A 22,226-nucleotide genomic window follows, 5' to 3' on the forward strand; every position below is an offset into this window, starting at 1 on the left:
GGGGTATGTTGACGATGTAACACCAGAGTTGAGGGAGCAAGACGCTGCTCATATCTCTTCCCCCTTTGGATTTCTTTTAGCTTCAGTCTTTGCGAAATTATTTATCTTTTATCCGCCTTAAATGAGTTGCAGAGGAGACAGTGATGAGGACAGATGCAGTCAACGGAGAGTCGCCTATGTTTACAGCCCGGAGTACATCGAGACTTGCGACACATTATGCAAAGTACCAAACCGGGTGGGTTGGACTGAATGAGCAACGTAATTGAAGCTAACGCTAACACCATCTAACTGTGTTTTCCGTCGCTTTGCTCTGTATTTTTAGTCGTCAGTGGAACATGCAGTTATAACGAGTGGTTTCTCTTTTTCTCTTCTAGGCGAGTATGGTTCACTCACTAATAGAAGCCTATGGACTTCTCAAACACATGAGGTGAGTTGTCGTTGTTTGGGGTTTTCTGAGACAAATAGTATTGAGATCTAATCAAATGTTAGGAACAATTAACCGAGAGGAATATCTTAACATGCTGAACACACCGGTGTGTTTCTGATTAACTGTAAAGCAGGTTTAGCAGGAATTAGCTTCATAGGCGAATCACTTTTATTTTCAGTCAGTTCCCTTGCATCAAGCAGACTTTAAATAGAAAATGGAAGTGTTCAGGTTTAAGTCTGAAATGTGAAGGCACAATCAGGAAAACAACTGACTGAGATGATGGAGCTGAAAAGTAATTAAGTATGTGTAATGTTAAGCATGTAGACTGTTTAGTTGAAACCTTGTACTGAAGTTACCAGTGCATGCAAGCTCTGAACTGTAGTAGTAGTAGTAGTAGTAGATAAAAAAAAAATAACAGAAAAAGGAATTTATTGTTAGATGAGAGATCATCCAGTATTATGTTAATAAAAGCCGAAATGGCTACATCGTGAAAGCTCTAAGATGGCTTAATATAATTAGTTTGACTCATTAAATGGAGGTGTTTTGTAAAATACCCTTCATGAAGCCACTCATTTAACATTTTTTGTGACTTCGTTATAGTTGATGTTTTTATTGCACTCTTTTTGTTCTACTCTTATTGACTGCATGAGCATTTATAGTCTAAATTTACAGGGTTTAGATTCAAGACAATATTTTGGGCCAGCCTATGTCTAAAACTGTTATAGTTAACTGTGCAACAATTGGTTGACAGGTCAAGTACATTGAAGTGTGTCAGCTGTTTCCTGCTTCTCAAGTGTGACAATTTGGGCTTTAGACTGCTAATGAAACAAATAGAAATGTTATCACCTACATATAATCCGTTGAGATTTGGACCTGTCCATGGCATATATAAAATCTGCTTACATATTTTTTTGTATAACTTAATTTCTTATGGTGCCCTAGTTTTAATAGATTCTAATGCTAAACTGTTTTATACTGACAAAATTAAAACATCACCAAGCTCCCCTGAGCTTAGGCTAGGGGAACCTACCCTAATTAACATTAACCTGTATGATACTTTGAAATTTACAAACTAGCTGACCCCTTTATAAAGACGGCCGTCAAGGCCTAGAGGCAGCAATGCAGCCCTAATCCATGATGCTTCTGCCACTGTACTTCACCTTTGGAAAGATACCTTTATGCTATAAAGCAGAAGCCATCCGTACATGTGGCTTTATCCATTACTTCATGACAATTTAGTCAAATACATTTCTTTTATTTGCTAAGGTGTACCCAAGTTACTATTTTTTTTCTTTTCTTTTTTTTAGCATTGTAAAACCTCATGTAGCCACCATAGAAGAAATGGCAAAGTTTCACACAGATTCTTACCTGGAGCATCTTCATAAAATTAGCCAGGATGGAGACAACGAAGACCCCCAGTCAGTCGACTATGGCCTAGGTGAGATTAAACTGAGATATTATGCTACTAATACTGTTTATGTAAATAATCCACTAGAGCACCAATTTTATACTTTTTTTATCATTTGAGAAGCAGGCATTTAGAATTTAGTGTCTCAAAATAGTGTTGGGTACCGTCACTTTAGACATATATTTTGTCTACATATATCAGGTGTTCATTGTAGACTCTAAAGGCACAACAAGAGTGGCCAGATAAATTAATGCACTGCAATAAAAGAAGACACAAAGAAATTAAGTGACCATCTTCAGCAGTTTGACAGCAAATGCAATACATTTATTAAGAAAATGCTGCAAAGGTAGAAAACAACCAAATACCAAGTTGCAGAGGGATGAGCTTAGAACCATCACAACCAAAGTGCAACACAGAAGTATACTTTGGGATATATACATGTATGTATATATGTATGTATGTATGCATGTCTGTCTGTCTATTGGCAGCAGAGGGCAGTAGAACACTGGAATTGGCAAAGTGAAGGTTTTAAATTACACTTAATTATTAAATAGTACTGTATACTTTGTTGTATGTTTTAGTACTTTTTACACTATTGTAAATTAAAAAAAAATACAAAATGCATTTTGGCTGTTTTACAGCAGCATTTTAAGCTGTAGTAAGACAAAATGGGCAGTGGTACGTAATTGTACAATTTGATATACTTCATCTTCCCCCCTAATTGTGTTTCTCTCCCTCCAGGTTATGATTGTCCAGTAGTGGAGGGAATATTTGACTATGCAGCAGCAGTAGGAGGTGCTACACTGACAGCAGCCCAGTGTCTGCTGGATCAGAAGTGTGACGTGGCCCTTAACTGGGCAGGGGGGTGGCACCACGCTAAGAAGTAAGACAACCAGTTCCAACATTTCTATATTGTATCCACAGTACACATTGGTACACAAATACAGGCATTTCTGACTGATGACTGTAATATTGTCCTTTTAAAATGTTGGGGAGCAGGTAGAAAGATAAAATGCAATGTGATGTTACAGTCTAATTTTTTTGTGTATTTATTTTGTATAATGGGGTTTTCCATTTATCAAAAAGAAAATATTTGATTATATTATGTCCTGGTGGGGGTGCTGTATTTAGAGGTCAAAAATGTAAAGCATTGCATTGTAGTTTCCCTCTCTTTCATCTTCAGGGATGAGGCATCAGGTTTCTGTTATGTGAATGATGCTGTGTTGGGAATCCTCAGACTAAGGGAGAAATACAAGCGAGTCCTCTATGTGGACGTGGACCTGCATCACGGCGATGGTACGCACAACCAGCACATTTAAAATTATATGATACTGCAATTTAGTTCAGTACATTTTAATTTCTGAACATCTGTAATGTTAAAACCAAACATTATCACACACTTAGGAACAGCTGAAAGGAAAAGTAGAAGAATTAGATACATTTAGTTTTTTTTTTTTTTTTCTCCCATTCTCTCTGTAGGTGTAGAAGATGCCTTTAGTTTTACATCCAAAGTCATGACTGTCTCTCTACACAAGTTCTCTCCTGGATTCTTCCCAGGTCAGTGCTTGCAAGATGTTTAATATGATACATTTTAAATTGGAAGCCTGTATTGTGAGACAGTGTAAGATAAGTATTTGTATATCCAGGTACAGGTGACCTATGTGACACAGGGTTGGGTAAAGGGCGTTGGTATGCCGTAAATGTCCCACTAGAGGATGGCATCAAGGATGACAGATACTACCAGATTTTTACCAGGTTTGTACACTTGCACAGAATAAACTATTAGCAATCCACTGGATAGCATACAGCCAACTTCAAAGAATCCCTGAGGAAAAACTTTGTTTTCCCTCGCCTTTTTACCCTGGGGGTGTAGTGCCCCTTTAAGTAATATTTATGATTCAAAAGAAAGTGCCCGAAAATGTACGGCTAACTTGGGTGAACAAGGCTGTGTCAAAAGTCATCTCCTACTCACAATTTAGTTCACCATATAGTGGGTTAGCCTTTTTGTTGTAGTATCCGAATGTTGAGTGTGTAAATCTATTCACTCAAATGATCCCATGATGCAATATTAAGCATCAGGCAGCTGTTTCATGATTACGCAATGTGACAATGGTTAGTAAGTGTTTAAAATGTCAGTTGATTGCTCACTATGGAAGTGAACTACTTAGTGTACAGGATGTGTAGAGCGTGATTTGTACACAACCCAAGACTCTTCAGTTTATAAAATATTCTGGTGAAACTACGTGTAGACCAGCGTTTTCTCACTTTTGAAAGGTGAAATTTGACTATAGACAAGTTTTCCATTTCTTGTGACTGGTGGAAATGCCCACAGCAGTGTTCCATCACTTCTGATTGATTGAACTATCTAACGTTTCATTTGAATTGACTGCAGACTAGTGTTTGATCACTTTAAATTTTTATCATTGTTAAAAACTACGTGAATATCGTTATTCTGAGTTAAACATATTGTCTCACCCTCATCATCACTGGATAACAACAGGTCTTGTCATATTTGGCAGTGTCATGCAGGAGGTGCGGGCACAGTTCAACCCGGAGGCTGTGGTGATGCAGCTGGGTGCCGACACCATGGCAGGGGACCCTATGTGCTCCTTTAACATGACCCCAGTAGGGGTGGGCAAATGTCTGCAGCACGTCCTGCAGTGGCAGCTACCTACACTGCTGCTGGGAGGAGGTATACTGCATATGTGTGGTTATTATTCTGGCTGATGTTGTTTGTGTGTGGTTGCATAGATGTATGTGTATGTGTTGGTGCATATGTGTGTGTTGAAGTGTCCCTCAAATATGCACTAAAATCATATATTTCGTATCAAAATACTCCTGAGATGTTGATAATGCAAACACTGTTTACGTCTGTTTGACTCTCAGTGATTCACTCACTTGTGCACAATTAAACACACACACATACAGTACACACACACACACATGCGCACACCCACACCGTACTCTGTTTCCAGACCCTTCAGCCCTTGGCCAGATGATAGCTACTAATTATACGACACAATGAAGCCATTTTACTCAACTACAATCCCACCTCTCTTCCTTCCCCCCTTCGCTCCCTCCCTGTCCTACATACTTTCTCTCCCTTATATCTTCCTCTCTTTCTTGGTTCTTCTGAATTGAAGTCCATCCTCTTCATCCTTCCTTCTGTCTCTTTCTATTAGTCTTTTGTGTGCAAGAGAGAGTTTCTGACTTAATATTTTGTCTTCATAGCTTCCAGTCTGTTGTGGTACATCAAATTTTGATTACATCCACACAAAGTGCTGAAGAATTATTATTATTATTATTATTATTATTATTATTATTATTATTATTATTATTATTATTATTATATTTTTCTCTTAATATTTTTGTAAACTTCTTTTTCCTTATATTTTTTCTTTTTCAGATTATATCTTAATTTTGATTTACAGCGCTGCTCTTTATTTACCTTTCTCACTCAGAATATTTACTAAAGCAGTTCCAGTTACTATACTAACCACTAATCCCCTGAAATAACAATTCCTGTGAGGTTTGTGGGTAGTTAGTTGTGGTTAAATGAACTTTAAAAGTTTAGATTTCAAAAAGCATGAATGTCAGACATGTATGCTGCATATAACCACATGTAAACAGACCTCACACAACTTTTCCTCTGTGTTTGCGGGTCTCTCCCTCTTATTAGGAGGTTATAACCTGGCTAATACAGCTCGTTGTTGGACCTACCTGACATCGGTACTGCTTGGAAAGACTCTTTCCTCTGAGATACCAGACCACGAGGTATTACAACACACACATTTTTAACACATTACATATTCCCACAAACACGCTCATTCTTTTTGACACACATACACATTTAAACACAAACACACACCCTTGTGTTTTCTGTCTGCTGAGTCACTCTGTCTAATCAAAGATGGCGGCCTGCTTCTCAATAAAGGGGTTTGTCTCCAGGTGAGATATGTGTAAAGAGAAGGGTAGTAGTGTTGACAGTTGCTCTCTGTCTAAAACAGGCTCCTCTTTCTCTCCACCTTATTTAGCATAAGATGTATGATAGATACAAGCTGAATTGGGAGAAAACGAACCTCAGAAAAGGCAAATATATATAGTGTTATCCCAAATGTTTACATATTTCTTTAAGTTAGTGATTTATTGCCCTCCATCACTGGTGCCAAGTCCTCTAAACAGTAAAACCAAATGGTTTGGAGGACATTAAATGTAAAATGCATATATTTTGTTAGGCTCAAAGAATATATATTTGCTGGTAAAGTACATACAGAGTCTCTTTAAGTTTTATTAAATTAGGTGTAAATTAAGTAATCTGGTACTTCACTCATGTTGAAATAATAGCAGTATCTTTGAATGAATGGGTTTTTCTGTTTAGAAAATGTGCCAGATTACATTTTCAAATGTACACTTTATTAGATCAAACAATCTTTTGTGTTTTATGTTTTTTTTGTTTTACTTACATCAATTTTCAAGGTAGTTGTTTTGTGGTAAATGCTCTGTATGCACTAGAAAACCTAAGTGCGGCAGTGGTTGTGGTGGGCGATATATCAATTTGATTCTATTCATTTGATATTTAAAGATTGAGCGATGTAAAAACCTTTTGCTTCCTCAGCCGACACTCAAATCCCAGCACCAGCAGTTCCGTGGAATTACAACCCAGAAGATTAGTTATGTTACATCAGTGATATAATAATAGCCAATTACACACCTCATATGGAATTGTGCCCAAGCTTCACATTTAGAAAGTAACACAGTATCTATATAGAAGCTGTAGTTTTAGCCACTAATAAGCTTGATTAATTCTTGTGCGTCATATCTATGCCATTGGTCTTCTGTAGGTTCTGTGTAATCACGGCCCCTGTGCACACCCTTGTACTGTAACTTAACATGCACCCCCTAGAAATGGGACTATGTGTTGCTCCAACCCAGCAACAGCTGTTGGTCCCTTGGTCCTTCTGCCAAAATCAGTTCAGTGGTTGTATGGACTATGTATCTTTTTTTTTCTCCCTAGCAGTAATTTAAGAAAAAGTAACTGCTGTTCAACATCTTTTAGCTCCAACTCAACTTTACCTGCTCAGATTTAAACTATTGGTTTGAAAACACCAACAGTCACCATAGGGGGAAAACAACTCAACAAAGTGGCACAGAAACCTCACCTCCCAACTCCTTGTGACTTTCCTGTTGGGATGAATAAAGTATCTATCTATCTTTCTTTTATATGGTTGGTATAATTACAGTTTGACACAAACACACCAATGCAGTGAAAATGCTCACACCTTGTGTAGCCTCTGTTTAAATTCAATGTAGGACAATAAATAAAGTTAGCAACACCTCCAGTGTCCTGTTTGTGCATGTTCGAGGTACAGTACAGTACAAACAGTCAACTTTGTTTTGAAAGTGATCCGATCCGATAAGCAATTACTTTCGGTCATAGTCAGTTTGTTGTCATTTTTGCACAGTTGCGGTGCAAAGCTACAATGTTTATAATGTGTAAAAGCATATTAGGCTTGGTAGTGATCTTTTTCTTTTGTTGATATATGGCACTAGGTATTGTGGAACAGCGTAAAATCTTAATAAATAAAACTGTTCATGTAGACAGAAAAAAATCCAAAAACCACAGGCCACGGTGCTTAATTATACTAGTGCATTACCGAGATTCACTCAATAACATGCATCAGCCACTTTCTTTCTCTTGTTTTTTGAGTCTACTCAGACTGCAGGCCACCATTAGTAGGATTGTCAAACACAACACATAGACCTCTGGTTATTACGAAAATCAGGTTACTGTGAACTATGTAAACACTTTAACTGCACTTATTCACTGTAATTGGGTCACAGTGGATGTAAATAAATGCACCTACTGAACACGTTTTGGATTTAATTAACCAAGAAGAACATTTTCCCAGTAGTTTATTTTTGTAAGAGAAAGGAAATGTGATCCCTTACACTTATTTTTCTCATAATGATAACTGATAAATTGAATCAATCGAAGCATCTGTCTTTTTTGCTCCTGTACTCTCATGTGCCTACAGACACACAGGCAGTCTCTTTCTCCAGACACTGATTTTGGACCTTGTCATGGTCAGATGTAATGAATAGCTTTGAGTGTGTGAGTGTCTTGTGTGTGCCTCCTGTGTGTCTGTGCTCTGATCGTGATGAAGGTACCTTTTGTTTCTCTTCGTCTGCGTCCAATGGCCCTAAATAGCCTTTGACCTCATTAAGAAGCACTCATTGAAAACACTGCAACTATCAGTGCAGCCAGCTGCCATAGCTGATGAAGAGTAGGACACACAGACACCCTAACATCTATAATGCAAAAAACAACAACCGTTGAACTAAAATAGTTGTTGGCCTTTTTAAAATGTTGTAGATAATATAGTTTCTACTACCACAGCATTGTACGTTTACTCAGATGTGTGTGTGTGTGTGTGTCTGTGCGTGTGTGTGGGTTTGTGGCTCTGTCTTTGCCCATTGTACTTGATAAGAGGGGCATTTATCCATGATGACCAAGCAAAGCTGAAGTTCCAGCGACATAGGGAACAAAAACTACCTTTGTACCCCTCTCTGTGTGTGTGTGTGTGTGTGTGTGTGCGCTCTACTGTAGACAAAATTACATGAATACACACATTCATTACAGTCAGATAATGTACTGGCCTGTTTTATAATGCTTTTATATTTTGGTTGTATGATAAATTAATACTAAAATGGAAGAAACAACTGTTGAATCATCAGCTACATAGTGGCACTGGGTAAAATGCTTTAATTTATTAAGAAAAAAGAAGAATAGTAAAAGTCTAATACATTCTTTTCTTTATTATTGTATTCTTAATTTTCAATATGTCCCTAGCTGACAAATGTCTGTCAAACTAAAATAACAAATGGTGCTTTACCAAGTTTTGGACATCTAACAACGACCATTTCCAACAGTTTTATTTTTGTTTTATCTGCTCAAATCTCACTGAAATCAATCATGTTTGTTTTATTTCATTTTGTTTAAAATACTTTGTTCAAAGTATTTATTTGTAATGAAATTAACTTTATTTTCTCAGTATCCAAGAGAGGGAGTGTAGAGTTTCCAGCATGTATTTTGCAAAATGGCAAAAAATAGTAGTCTAAAAAACACAAACATTAGTCAGAGTTGGCCAGTCACATCAACAATAGTGCTGTAATACTCACTGATTATCAGACAAAATATTACACTGCAGATAACCCTCACAATGGCCCTGCTTATTTCACACTTATTATGCTGCAATATCTTATGAAAACACAACTAAAAATGCCTTTGTAGTTCAATCCAGGCATTAAGCTGCCAGGTCAAAAGTCAATAACCCTTCCCGTTGACTTATATTGTCAGTTTGTGGTTAGCTGATTACAATTAAACCCCCATTGTCTGGTAGCAAAGGAGCCAATTTGTGTGTGAATCGGAGGGCAAGAAAATAGAATCTGCTAAAAATAACTGCAGAGGTGAAAGGCTCTTTGGTGTCTGTGATTAGCTCACAGTAGATGTTCACATTAACTTACCATATGTTTTTGATTAAAATCGTCCACATATGTAAAATTTGATGTCCAGATGCAAAGAGAGTTTTACAAGTGAGTCCCTCAAATGCAGTGTTTCCCCAAGAAAATGTTTTAGGCACCGTGGCAAGAGGATGATATTCACCAAGGCATTATTTTATGAAAATTCACCCACATCAGACCCATTTATTGATATTATCCTACGGGCTCCAAGTGCTCTCCTTGCATCCTGTTCTCAACTTTGTTTTTGCATATTGAAAGTGAACATTTGTTTTTGCTTAGTATATTCTTTAACAATTAGTTTTAAATCACGGTTAAGAAATTGGAACTTCGGCTACCTTGGGTGGTCTGATACAACCATGGACTATATTTGGGCTTCTTTAATCACAACGGGTCCAAGCCAGATGCTCTGTGTTTGCTTCTGTTTGGTGGTTCATCTGCAGCTGGTGTTTCACTAATAGCCTGTATACCTGATCACATCAGGCAACTCTCACCTCTCTCCTTACTTCTACCTCTACTCTCTTCCTCATCCTGAGAAATGTTAATATTTTTTGGCTGAGTGTCTCCTGGTTTCCTCTTCAGCTGATGCTGTGCTCATGTAAGTGTTAATAACAGCCATCTAACTTATGTTTTACTGTACTAATGTTAGAACCATAATGACAAAAACACAGACTGACTCTGTGATGATTATTTAGTGATCAGTTAAATTTTGTTACTTAATAATAAACTGTTATTTATTTATTCTTTAACTCTCATTACAGATTACTTACAAAGGCTAATGTGCAACATAATGAAAGAGAAGGACAAGTCAAATACAGTGACATTGTGATGTCACAAGCATACTGTAAGCTATAGAAGCAGTGAAGATAATGCCTTGTTTCTGTAAACCTTGTTATACATATGAAATATATTAAAAGTGATATTCTCAGGTCCTGTTTTTATATGTTCCCAGGTTGGCTGTCAAAAGCAAATCACACTGAAGCGGTGTGCATCTGTTTAATCAGTCCAAATGCTAAGCAAAGTACCCGTGTTAATGAGATGTTTTAAACATAATCACAAAAATTTTGATGTAAAAATGCTGTGTATGAAAATTACAATTATGTGTGATGACTATTTTCTAAAACAGGGTGCATTGCAATGTGGGACTTAGCTCATTGGTCAACATAGCCTGCATTCTAAATATTTGCATGTTGACATGCTGACTGCCAGCAAGGAAGTGCACACCTGTGCTCCATGTTTAGAGGACAAGCCCATATTTCTTCTTTTTAAAATTCAACCACTGTGGCAATAGTTACATTAGGTATGTGTTTGTTTTTTCGACAACATATCCTAAACCAGTATAGATGATAGACCGTTAAGTAATTGGTGAAGAGTTGGTGCCTTTCGTCTGTCTTAAGAATTCCACCTACACCACCCAAGCCCCAGCTCTTATCCAGTTCATTTTGGGGTATTTCCCAGCAGCAAACATGCCCCCCTACCACACTATAGATTGAGTAAAAACAATCCACAGTGTGGCTTCCCTGCTGCCTCAGCAGGCAAACACATGTACTGTGTACTCACAATGTTGCTGGGGAGAGTCCAGCTCATATCCTTTGTCACATACTGTACCGTCCCCTCTGTCGCTTTTTTCTTTCCTGTCTACACTGTTCACCCATAAAGCACATCCTCAATGGCAGTTTAATATCACCATTACCACCTTACATTACGCAAGATTTTAGTCAGTTAAGTGATTACTCTTTATGGTATTAAAGGGCTAGAATTATCTTTTGTCCTTTTGCCTATCACTAGCCCCATTAACAGACTTGATTCACTGTTTGAATCTAAAAAAAATCTAGACAGCATTTGAGAGGCTTGCATCAGCATTTTGCCTGTTATGTATTTTAACTTAACTGGGAAAATGCACCAAATCTCAGCAGCCACAACCAAATCATATCCACATTGCCCAGTAGCATGATTGAATTCCTCTCATAACTAGCATAAGAAATATATACGAATGGGTGTCTATCTTAGAGCCGCACAGGAAGGGAGGACATCTCTGATCCCAGATTGGCAGCAGGGAAGCGTCCCGCCTCTTTACTTCCTACTTCCTCTTTTCCTGTCTGCAGCCCCATCCTGTCCTGCCCTTCGCTGCCGTCAGGGATGTGTCACCTCCCAGAGTAACAGGCTCAATCACCGGAAACGTCACTAGAGGTGTGTGTGTGTGTGTGTGTGTGTGTGTGTCAAGTCCCAGGGAAATTCTTGTTTACAAAATGGACACAAAGAGAACATTCTGGGAAGAAGAAGAAGTCTTAATTCATATTTTCTTTTGTTCATTTCCGATAAATGTGTTATGTAAAAGTCTGCTGCTGTAGGTCATTTTGACAAATTATCACAGAAGGGAAAGTGGTTGGTGAGTGTTAGGATGAGCAACAATGAGCTGAAGGTGTTTGTTTCCTCTTCTGTTTCCTTTTAGGGAGGCATTTCTGTGTTGCAGTTCTGCTTTTAAAGTCTCTTTGTGTTTCAAGTTCATGGACAGGCTTAATCCTTAAAAACAGGACTAAAATTGCTTCATGTCCATAGTATTTTCCTGTTAAATTATACATTTTTATAAATCAGTTTGCCCTATATTTTCTAATAATTCCTTTCAGTTCTAAGGTCACATAAAACGGATTTACTTCCACTCATATATAACTACTTACACATTCAACAAAATCTATGATTAATACATTCATTATGCAGAGGAGAAGCTTTCATTTGCATTTAGTCATTTAGCAGACGCTTTTATCCAAAGCGACTGAGGTACAAGACAAGTGAACTATGAGAAAGGTGTTTACATTTCATGAGACGCAAGTGTAAGAAAGTGCAGAAAGGACGTTTTTTTAGTGCGTCGGAAGTTGCGGAAGAGTTCTGCTTTCCAACTTGAAAGAGTAAAGTGTTGCTAACGTCTTGAATTGCAAGCTTTGTGGTTTACACTCACTACAACAAAATCTTAATCAACAAATGCTTTTGGCTTCACGTAGTAAAGTTGCTTTATTGTTTTAGTGTTTTTACAAGATTTTCAAAGTATAAATCACAAGCAAAACGTATACCTTATCAAACATACAGACACCACCTTCTGTTTCCTACATATATACTCCGTTTTATCAACGGAAGATGAAAGATAATGCACACACAGAAACACATTGTACACAATGGGTATTTGTCTAATTCTGAAAATAACTCCTCCATGGTGCAAAACTACATGTACATTTGTTCATTGAATCTAATCCCCAGTGTTTCCTCTCCTCATTCCCAGTATTGACTGTGATGCCATTCCTTAAAAGGAAAATGACAGATGAACCTAGAAAGGATGGATTGATAAAGAGGCAGGGAAAGTAGATCAAGTCCAGATTGTGATTCAGGCAACAGGTCATTTTTCTTTCCTTGTTGAAAACATTTACCAAATTGCAGCTTGACAGCACATGGTTTGTTTTCTGAGACATTTTCCCCTCCACTGTGCAGCTCAACATCCTTCATAGCTGGAAATCCCACTGACCATTGTAAAAACAAACATTTACACACACACACACAGATTACTGTACACAGAGGGGTGCAAACATAAAAACATTTTTTTGTTACTAATTACTTCTACCTACTTATAGTATACCACTGGTGCTAAAACAATTGCTATAGTTATAGGTTTATAATAATATACTTACTTTTTAATAGAATTATTTGTTACTGTTTCTACTATTAATGCAACTTTCATCCATGCTGCTATTAATATATTACTACTATAGTTACTCGTATTATAATTTTTAATTTTTTTGTCCTTTCCTATTATAAATAAAACTTGTAAAACTAAAATGACAACTACCCCAACAATAGGTAGTATTTATGCCACAATTAGCCTACTGTAGTATTTAATACAGCTAATACCTACCTACCAGCTAATGCATACAATATCAGATTGTATACAGCTATGCATCCTGTTGCAGTAACCACTGCTCTTTCTACTATTGGCCAAGTATAACTAGTCTTAGTCCTCCATTAATACTGCTCTAACTAGTATTGCTATTATTTCCGCCGTTAAGAAAATGACACATCAGTGCAATACTGACAAATATTTACTTCTACTCTTCTTTTTTAAATATAGGCTGTGAAAGCTGACTTAATAAAGGCATCTAGGCACACAGTGTTCTCTACACCAAGGCCAGTATTTCTCATAGTGAGTGATGGGCAGGGGGTCCATGTTAAGGACTATGGTAAATAATCGGAGACCTTCCACTGTTTGTCTCCCTGCACGCCTCTACCAGAGACACTGGAGCCAGACAGCGGGTATTTTCTGTCTCTTGACCTTGTATAGGTGACGTAGATGTGCTGCGTCACACATCATGTATTACAGTCTGTTTTTTGTTTTATTATATTCAATATCTCTTGCAGATTTTACAGCATCACAATTCTTTTCTCCCTCCACAGCTGACTCGACTCTAAAAGGTGTTAGGAAAATTACAAAACTCTAAAAGTAGAAATATTATAAGAATATTAGAAGGTTTTTTAGGAGTGACTGCACCTCTTGTCTTCTCACTTCCTTTCTCTTCTCCCCATGCTCACCCAAGCCAAACACGCAGACAGCAGGAGACTGTGTGTGTGTGTGTGTGTGTGTGTGTGTGTGTGTGTGTGTGTGTGTGTGTGTGTGTGTGTGTGTGTGTGTGTGTGTGTGTGTGTGTGTGTGTGTGTGTGTGTCTGTGTGTGTGTCTGTGTGTGTGCGTGATTGGTTGTGTGTTTCTGGACAGCAGGAGCACTGGGTTCATGGGAACACATTCCGGCTGTGCATGTGTATGTGTGCAAGTACTCTTATGTTTAGCTCTGTTGAGACCAGAGGTAAGACAGAAACTCTTCGGAGTTAATTGGAAACATACACACATGCATTGTATGCATGTATTCACACAATTAAATGGCCACACAAAAACACACGTGTACACACTTGCAAACACACACACTATTTTCCTCCATCTGTATTTACCACACACATGCATGCTTTCCCATTCTCTGACTCAAACACACATACACACGGAGCTATTAAACAGAGTAGTCTTTGTATTTCAAGTAAACAAAAGTATACTGCATGTTGGATCAGCTCAGCTGTGTGATTGTGTGTGTGTGTACATCTGCTCAAGCCTGTGTGTGTCTGTGTGTGTGATGCCAGCAGACCTTCTGAAGTCTTGTTTAATGACATGCTTCTAATCCATTGAAGAGTTTCAATCCAAAACAAGATATCCCTGTCTTTAAAATGACTGTGGCATCAGCGTAGAAATCATTATGGGATTTTTACTGAATCAGATTGCCAACTTAAAAAAATAGTCACGTATCTTAAGAAACACAGTGTGAAACTAATACTTTTTTAATAAAGAGGGTGGAGCTGAACATGTTTAGTTATCCATGGATATGATGTAACTGAATGCTAAGCAAACAGAGGACTTAACGGAGCTAGTTGGGACGTTTTTTCTCGAATGAGTAAACTACTGGAATAAACCTGTGCATGGGTCCAAATAGAGGTGGGATAAAAGACATCAGTCAAACACAGCAAAGTTAAGTGACACATGCTTGTAAAACCTTGATGTTTTTGTCGGAGAAAAATGCCAAAAGGCAGTAATAACAGGTAAAGCTAATTCCGGCTACTGGATCTTTAACCAAAGTATCGGTAGCATGTAGCATATAGCAATAGCGAGCTAATATTATTGTCATGTTAATATTGCTGAGTTGCTGAGTGTGTTTACTTTCAATGACATGTGTTCCATGTTTAAAAACATTATTTGTCAGATGTTGAAGTGGTCATTTTTTATTTAATGGAATATCTGTGCCTCCAAACGAGTAGTCCCTGCAGCTGTCACATGACTGACAGATCAACATAGCCAATAGCATTGGCAGTAGCAGTTACAAACATGCTGATTGGTCATAAGTTAAAAGTCCTGCCCTTCCAATTTATGGAGCCTTAGATTTTTACAAATCTCTTACCCTTTAGGTATATAATAGTGTTCCATAATATTCTTACCACTGCAAGATTGCAAGCACAAATGTGACAAATAAAACCCTAACCTAAACTTGTTTGTGTATCAGCTTTATTTATCATAGATGGTTGTAACTTTTGTGTTAGTTAAGAGGTGGCAATATCTATCTGCTGAGAGACTGACTTAAAAAAGTTAAAAGCTCAGTAAAGACTTGAAGTTGGAACTCATTTTGGATTTTTTTTTCCAGCTGCTGTTTTTTATACTTGGGTACTTAGTTGGATTTCAGAACAGGTGATTTTAAACTGACTGACTGACTTGTTTTTAAGGCAAGCTTTTTGTAGTATGCATGGGGTAATATAGATCTATTGTTTCAGGCCTCAGTTACCTTGACTTGCTCTGTGCTTTCTGCTGAATCTACAGTCCAAGGCTTTAACAAAAGAAGCTGTGAACCGAGTGACGTATTTGTGGTCAAATCTGGCCTCTGAGTTTGTTTTTCCCTCATGGCACTGAGCCACGGCCCGGTAAATTCCCTGGAAATTCATTTTTTCAACTGCTGTGTTCTGGTTTTAACTTCTGGTTGAACTCACTCTCTGTTTTTTTTTTTTTTTTTTTTTTTTTTTTTTTATCTTAGGTGGTTTTGTTTTCATAGAATTGGTCCAGCTCTGCTTGAAATGCCAGGAACCTTTGGTATTCGCTGAAATCTTCTTTGACTGTTTTTGTTCATGCTGCTGAGGCCCAGGCTGTCACTGTGGAAGTTTCATTGATTTGTGGTTCATCTTCTGTGATCTGTGTTACATTTTCTTTCTTTACATAAACCAGAACAGACTGTAAAACATTTGTTTGTGTCAGTGCAACTCCTAGATGGATAAATATCAGGAGCATATGTCCATCTGAAAGCCCTGATCTGAGATTTTTTCTTTAGCTTCACTGGTGGCTTGGCAATGTCAGTGTGTTGGCCAGTCTATTACTTTGGTCCAGACTGAATCTCAACAAACAATTTGATGGATTGCCATAACATTTGTACACATACAATAGTCCTCAGTGGATAAAAACCTATTTAATTAGGTAATCTCTTGGATCTTGAAAAACAATCGGATGGATTGGATCACAATTTGTTGTAGGCCATCATGTTTTTCTGTGGTAGTCATTGTCCTTTTCATCTAGCTCTGTCCTTAGACCTATGGTATAGCCAGTGTGTTTTATTACAAAAATACAGTAAGACATTTCTGTTTTTAGAATGCTAACATGTAACAATGTGGACATTACACTCGCATGCTATCATCATGAATTTGTTAAATGTTTAATGGTCTCCACTTAACAGTTTCTACCTTATTGCTAACCATGCAGTGTTTCTTCACATTAGTATTACCTTTCTCAATACTACTTTAAATATATTTTTGCTCAAAATAAGGGCAAAAATCTACATGATCAACTACCAAGAATAAAATGGAATTGGTTGATGGAGTAGGGAAGACAGGTTTTATGCAAAGGTGTGTGTATAGCCAAGTATTCGGAAAGGAATCTTGTGATGTTTCTACTTTTAATTTATTTCATTTTTTTTTAAAAAAGAAGTGTTCCCTGAAAGTCTGTGTAAATATTTAATACCATCAGTTTTGCAATCTAGTTTGTCCAAGTCAAAACAGAGCCCATTTTTTTTCCAGGAAAGGAGCTGCATTCTTTTAAAAGGAGACATAGAGGAGAGCGTGTATTTTGGCACTCTGCTGCAGTGACTATGCAGATGGGAGGGATAAAGAGTTCAGTTGTGAAGTGTGGAACATAATTTAAACTCAAAGATCTGTAAGTAATGATTGTGATGTAATGTGTGAATGTTTTTAGTTTTTTACAGAATATGGACCTGACTACTCATTGGAGATCAGCCCGAGCTGTAGACCAGACCGCAACGACACCAAACATCTGGACCAGGTCATCAGCACCATCAAAGGTGTGTGTGTCTGTTTGTGTGTGTGTGTGTGTGTGTGTGTTTGTCTGTGTTTGAGTGGATGCACAGGTGTGTCTGTTATTGAGGGTGAGGGTAAACAGGTGTGTGTGTTTGTGTGTGTGTTTTGTGTGAACCCTCACTCACCCAAAGCCTTTTGTATCTCTCCGCCTCTTTTATGTGTGGTGTCATGTGTCTGTTCATGTTGCTATATGTCCTTTGTGGGATGAAAGTATTACTTCTTTTCTTCTTTTCTCTCCCTGTCACTCTTTACACCCTTGTGATTGTGTGCGTGCACTGTTGACCCCCCACTTTTACCACAGTCTCTTTAGTCTAGGTCGTGATACATGTGGGATTTTTCTTTTTGCCTCTTTCTCTTTCTATATGTTCCTTTTATGTTTGTATATTCATCTGTGTGAGTGTGTATGCATCCATGTGGTTAAGCCTAACACTGGGCCTTTGGTCTTGTGCTGACAGCTTGCAGAACCCAGGAGAAAAGCTCTGGCAGGGTGAAACTTAGGCAAAAAGTTGAGAAGCAAGAAAGTCATTGTAAAGAATCGAGGTCAAGAACTCACCAAATGAGAAATAACGGACTAGTACGTCTATGGGTCGGGTTCATCTTCCGAACATTAAACTGAATATAGCCAAGCTTTTGAGAGGAAAAGAAATCTGAATTCTTGTCTCACAGGTGTTGAGGTGTGTAGAAGTGTTAACCACAAACCAAAAGGAAATCCTCCCTCTTTTGCTCTCTTGGTGAAATATATTTAACACACCAGTAATTAATTCTGTGTGTGTGTGTGTGTGTGTGTGTGTGTGTTTGTGTGTGATAGTAGATGCTAAAACACTGGTTTCTGGAAAGACTAAGAGGAATTAAACCAGCCAAATAAGCAAACATCGCCTAATGTTCTCATGTTTTATGTTGAAAAGTGTAAGATAAACTAATCTGTTTTTAGGTCTTTAACCACAACTGAATGCTGGAGATGGATTTTGCTTTCTCCAAACCACTAACCAAAACTGGCTTTGTCTTGAAAAACATCAAACAATGCATATAGTTTTCTTTTTTAAACACAAAAGTTTTATGTTTCCAATAAACCAAATGAGTCCTTTTTTCATTTGAATGGAGCACTTTCTCAGCAAAACTCTGCTTTTAGAAGTAGTTGTAAATTAACAGCGCTCAAGTAGAGATGTAGAGGAAGGAGAGACGGTTCTTTTATTAACTTTACTTCATAAGCAGACTTTCTAGACCAGGGTCCTGTTCCTCTGGGACCACTGCCCTTTTGCTGTTCATTGCTATATGAAAATGCACGATAAACACTTTGCAATGAACAACAAAAATGATTTTATTTTCACCCGCCATGCATTCACACTCCGCATGTGAACATCTGCATGTGAACATCTGCAGATCGTCTCATGTGTGACTGGAAGTTAGACAGTGCAAAAGTAGAGTAAACATTAATTTGGGGGCACCAGTGTGAGTCCAAGTAGGAATAAGCATTTTATTGGCGAGTGAGATTAGTGGATCTGTAGATATAGTTGTGGTGCTCACAGTGCATCCTCCTTCTTCTCCCTGTGTTGGTGGGGAGGAGCACAGTGCAGTTTCTCCAGAGAGTGTAAATTACCTTGATTAAGTATGTTTATTCAATCAGTATCTGGAAGATACCATCTTAGATGGGGCTGGGACGGGGGAAGACACACCAAATTGGTAACTCCTATATTTTGATTAACTCACTTATCCAGGTAATCAACAGTGGTTAGGGTTTTATTTGGGAAGGGATAGATAAAGATGAAGAATAGCAGGGGTTCCTGAGGATGAATGAAGAATGAGGACCACTGTTCTAGACTTACAGTTTTTCTGGCATGTAAATCAGTAATCAGACATTTTATATGTCAAGAGCTCTCCACTGCACCAGACAGATTAGCAACAGACCTTTCACTGAGATTTGGACACGTCAGGCTATGCAATGGTTTGTTTTTGTGTGGCAAACTGTGAACATTACCAGTGAGCTCTAAACACAATAGTTGTTCCAAATCCTTCCCTTTTCACTAATTCACTTCTCTTTACATAATTCATACTCTGAGCAGTAAATTGACGGATACTTCTCAGTCATCAGGTGTCACACAAGCTTCTAGAAAAGGGGACAAAATGCATTTCAGGAAGCAGATTACATAAAATGCTGAAAGTGAGCATTTTTATGTTTTTTTTTAATTGGTGAATGTTTTGTACTATATGGAGTATATGTTTCAAACACCAGAATTCAATAATAACTCACATAAATGAGAAGCAAATTTTAGATATAGAATGTGTGTAATGTCTGATTAAGAGGCAAGTTGACATGAATTCAGAATGAGTGGCCTGGATTGATGCAAATTTGTTTCCACACATGTTGAAAACCAAACATTTGCATCAATTCTAAACGCACAGAGACAATAAGTAAAAATAACAAGACTAGAGGAAAACAATTGGAAGTAAATGTGTTTTTTGTCTGAGGTGGTCAGTATATTCATTGCTAGATAACTACAGCTCACCTCTGTACAGTTACTGATTGAAACCCAGCATGAGTCTCATTAAGAAGAGTGTGCTTGGTTTTTATCGTCAAAACTAGTGGATGGCCCTGTTAATGTTACATGTATTCACTAGGGAGGAAGTTTGAAACGCCCCGTTTTGGTGGTGGAAAATTCATTGTGAATGGAAAGCAATAGCAAAGAGGAAAACTCACTAAGAGTGGGCATGGCATCAGTTAGCAACAAAACCGCTTAAAGAAACAGAATAGATAAGTGTGCTATAGCTAATGACAAAAACTATGTTGAATGTTGGAGCATTTTATCCAAACAGCATTAAGTTCCCTATTCTGAAAAGCTCCAGGTCACATCAAATCAGGGGAAAAGACATTTATTTGCAGAAATGCAGTTGGTCTGTTGGCTTGCACTAAATCATCATAACCAGAGGGGCTGAAAGTATCGCTACTTTCCAGTCATACGGCTTTTATTAGAAGCAACCGAGGGGATGGGTGGATGAACAGATGGATGAATGGAGTTGAAGAATAAAAGGAAAAAACAAATTAAAGCCAGAGATGGTGAGAAACAGGGAAAATGTGTGTTTGGCTGCTGTATCTGTCTCACCTCTAATTTATCAGGTTTCCTGTAGGAGTTCATTAATCAATCACTTATTTATTTATGTAGGACAGTTCATAGAGTCAAAGTAACTCCAGTGCATCATGAATATAAAGTCATAATATCAAGAAATCAAGAAACAATGAGGAAATAATCAAAAATGAATAGTAGTGACAGTAAAAGAAAGATAAAAGCATTAAAGGCTAAGATAAAAGAGTGGTAATTGTTCTAGGAAACAAAAACTTGTTAATTCCATGGAAAATTGTAAAATGAATTGGTTCAAATGTGTATTTGCAAATCTTTATACATTTCAATCACAGTTTGTAAAAACAAAAGAATAAAAAGTTGCACTTGGCATTTTTTCCTTCAGTGCTTGTCTTTGGAGTTGGACCAAGATCACCCCATGTGACTCTCTTGACCATTCATTCATTCATTGTCATCTTTTCCCTCTGTCATTTTTATCCATTTTAAATGTGAATCCAGGCGCTTTTTGCCAGTTTTTTGTCCGTCTTCTTCATCTGCCACCAAAGTTTTAGTTAGTTTCAATCACATCTGTTTTATGTCTTCTTTTTTCCTTTCGTTATGTCTCTGTTACCAACGTCTGCTCTCTGTCACATCAGAAACTATTTTTTACAAACACTCAACCACACAAGAAGCAAGGCACCAAAACCCAATGAGAAGTGAGGGTATTTTAACTTTAAGCTCTGAAGCAGATTTGTGTATCTTTTTGTCTGTGTCTTTGATTAAAGAAAGACCTATATATCTAAAATCTTCACTCATGTACGCAAACAAGCATAGAACAAGTATTGGCTTTAACAGAGACGTGCAAATACACACCTCTCTAGGAATACATCCACATGACGTCATTGGAGTGGATAAGTGTTTCTCTGGTTTTGGAAGTGCTATGCTGCTTAAAAACACCGGTTTCCCCGAGAAACTGGGCTCTGTGTGTGTGTGGGCACAAAGGGACCATAAAGATTTCAATCTTCCCCAAAATCCATTGTTCTTTTTTGTTCAGCATGTCTTATGACCCTAACCCGTGTGTTTAACTAATACGTACACACGATTTTGGCTTCAAATGATGAAAAATTGCAATACGGTTTTTTTTTGTTTGTTTTTTATAAATTACAAATTTATTTAAACATTCAGTCTTCTTACATCTCAACCTGCAGCTGAAGAGAAATTTATACCTGGTAGTGTTGGTTATACTTCATTGGGTACCTGCACATTCTAATGCAATCCAATGCAGCAGCTCTGCCATGAATTTATTTTTGCAAAGTTATAATTTCTTTCTATAACTTCTTTTCAGATGAAACTGTCAGAAAGGTGACATTTATACTATGCTTATTAGTGCTTACTATTACTATTACTATGCTTACTATTAGATCTTACCTATGCTTACTTAGCTTATTATTGAGCTCATAGTGGATGGTGGAGTTGTTTTGGCCATTCTATTAAAATGAATGAATGAGGGGCCAAAACATTAGAACGACCTCGTGATGTGGGTGTAAATATGCTGACATTTAGCATGCAAAAGCTGCTTTGTTAACATGCTAGAATATTACCTTGGTAATCATATCTACTTTTAGCTGTTTCGTTGGTTAGTGTAGCAGTGCTACTTTGCGAATGCTACATGAGACTAGCAGGAAAATGTATCATACCTTTAGAACCTAAATATTGCATATTTTGACCTTAGGATCACACCAAAGTAATTTATCCTCTGGAGTCTGGTACAAAGTTTAATTTCTAATTGACCCGTTATATTTTCAGCACCATTAAAGCTACAGTATGTAACTGGAATATTTTTATTTCAGTGACTTGTGTTCTGCTTGATTAGGATGTTTTGGAGCATTCTTG

General features: G+C 37.6%; 1 protein-coding gene across 3 annotated transcripts in view; it reads left to right on the plus strand.

Moving 5' to 3' along the window:
• Positions 1-22,226, plus strand: part of hdac8 (histone deacetylase 8) — a 28,390-nt gene continuing 6,164 nt past the window's right edge. Inside the window, exons 1-11 of one of the 3 annotated variants that reach the window (XR_010915649.1) lie at positions 1-235; positions 375-427; positions 1,735-1,865; positions 2,577-2,718; positions 3,019-3,131; positions 3,315-3,392; positions 3,482-3,590; positions 4,355-4,527; positions 5,515-5,609; positions 11,459-11,543; positions 17,159-17,264. Coding sequence is in view for 2 of the 3 variants with exons in the window: in XM_067522705.1 (XP_067378806.1) it covers positions 122-235; positions 375-427; positions 1,735-1,865; positions 2,577-2,718; positions 3,019-3,131; positions 3,315-3,392; positions 3,482-3,590; positions 4,355-4,527; positions 5,515-5,609; positions 17,159-17,264 (1,114 nt within the window). In the remaining variant the exon portion in view is untranslated. Of the gene's footprint in view, positions 236-374; positions 428-1,734; positions 1,866-2,576; positions 2,719-3,018; positions 3,132-3,314; positions 3,393-3,481; positions 3,591-4,354; positions 4,528-5,514; positions 5,610-10,114; positions 10,282-11,458; positions 11,544-17,158; positions 17,265-22,226 lie in introns of those variants that run through there. The other 2 variants (XM_067522706.1, XM_067522705.1) reach the window with 2 other exon arrangements.

The sequence above is a fragment of the Channa argus genome, chromosome 12 (genome assembly GCF_033026475.1).
Source record: "Channa argus isolate prfri chromosome 12, Channa argus male v1.0, whole genome shotgun sequence".
Classification (NCBI taxonomy): Eukaryota; Metazoa; Chordata; class Actinopteri; order Anabantiformes; family Channidae; genus Channa; species Channa argus.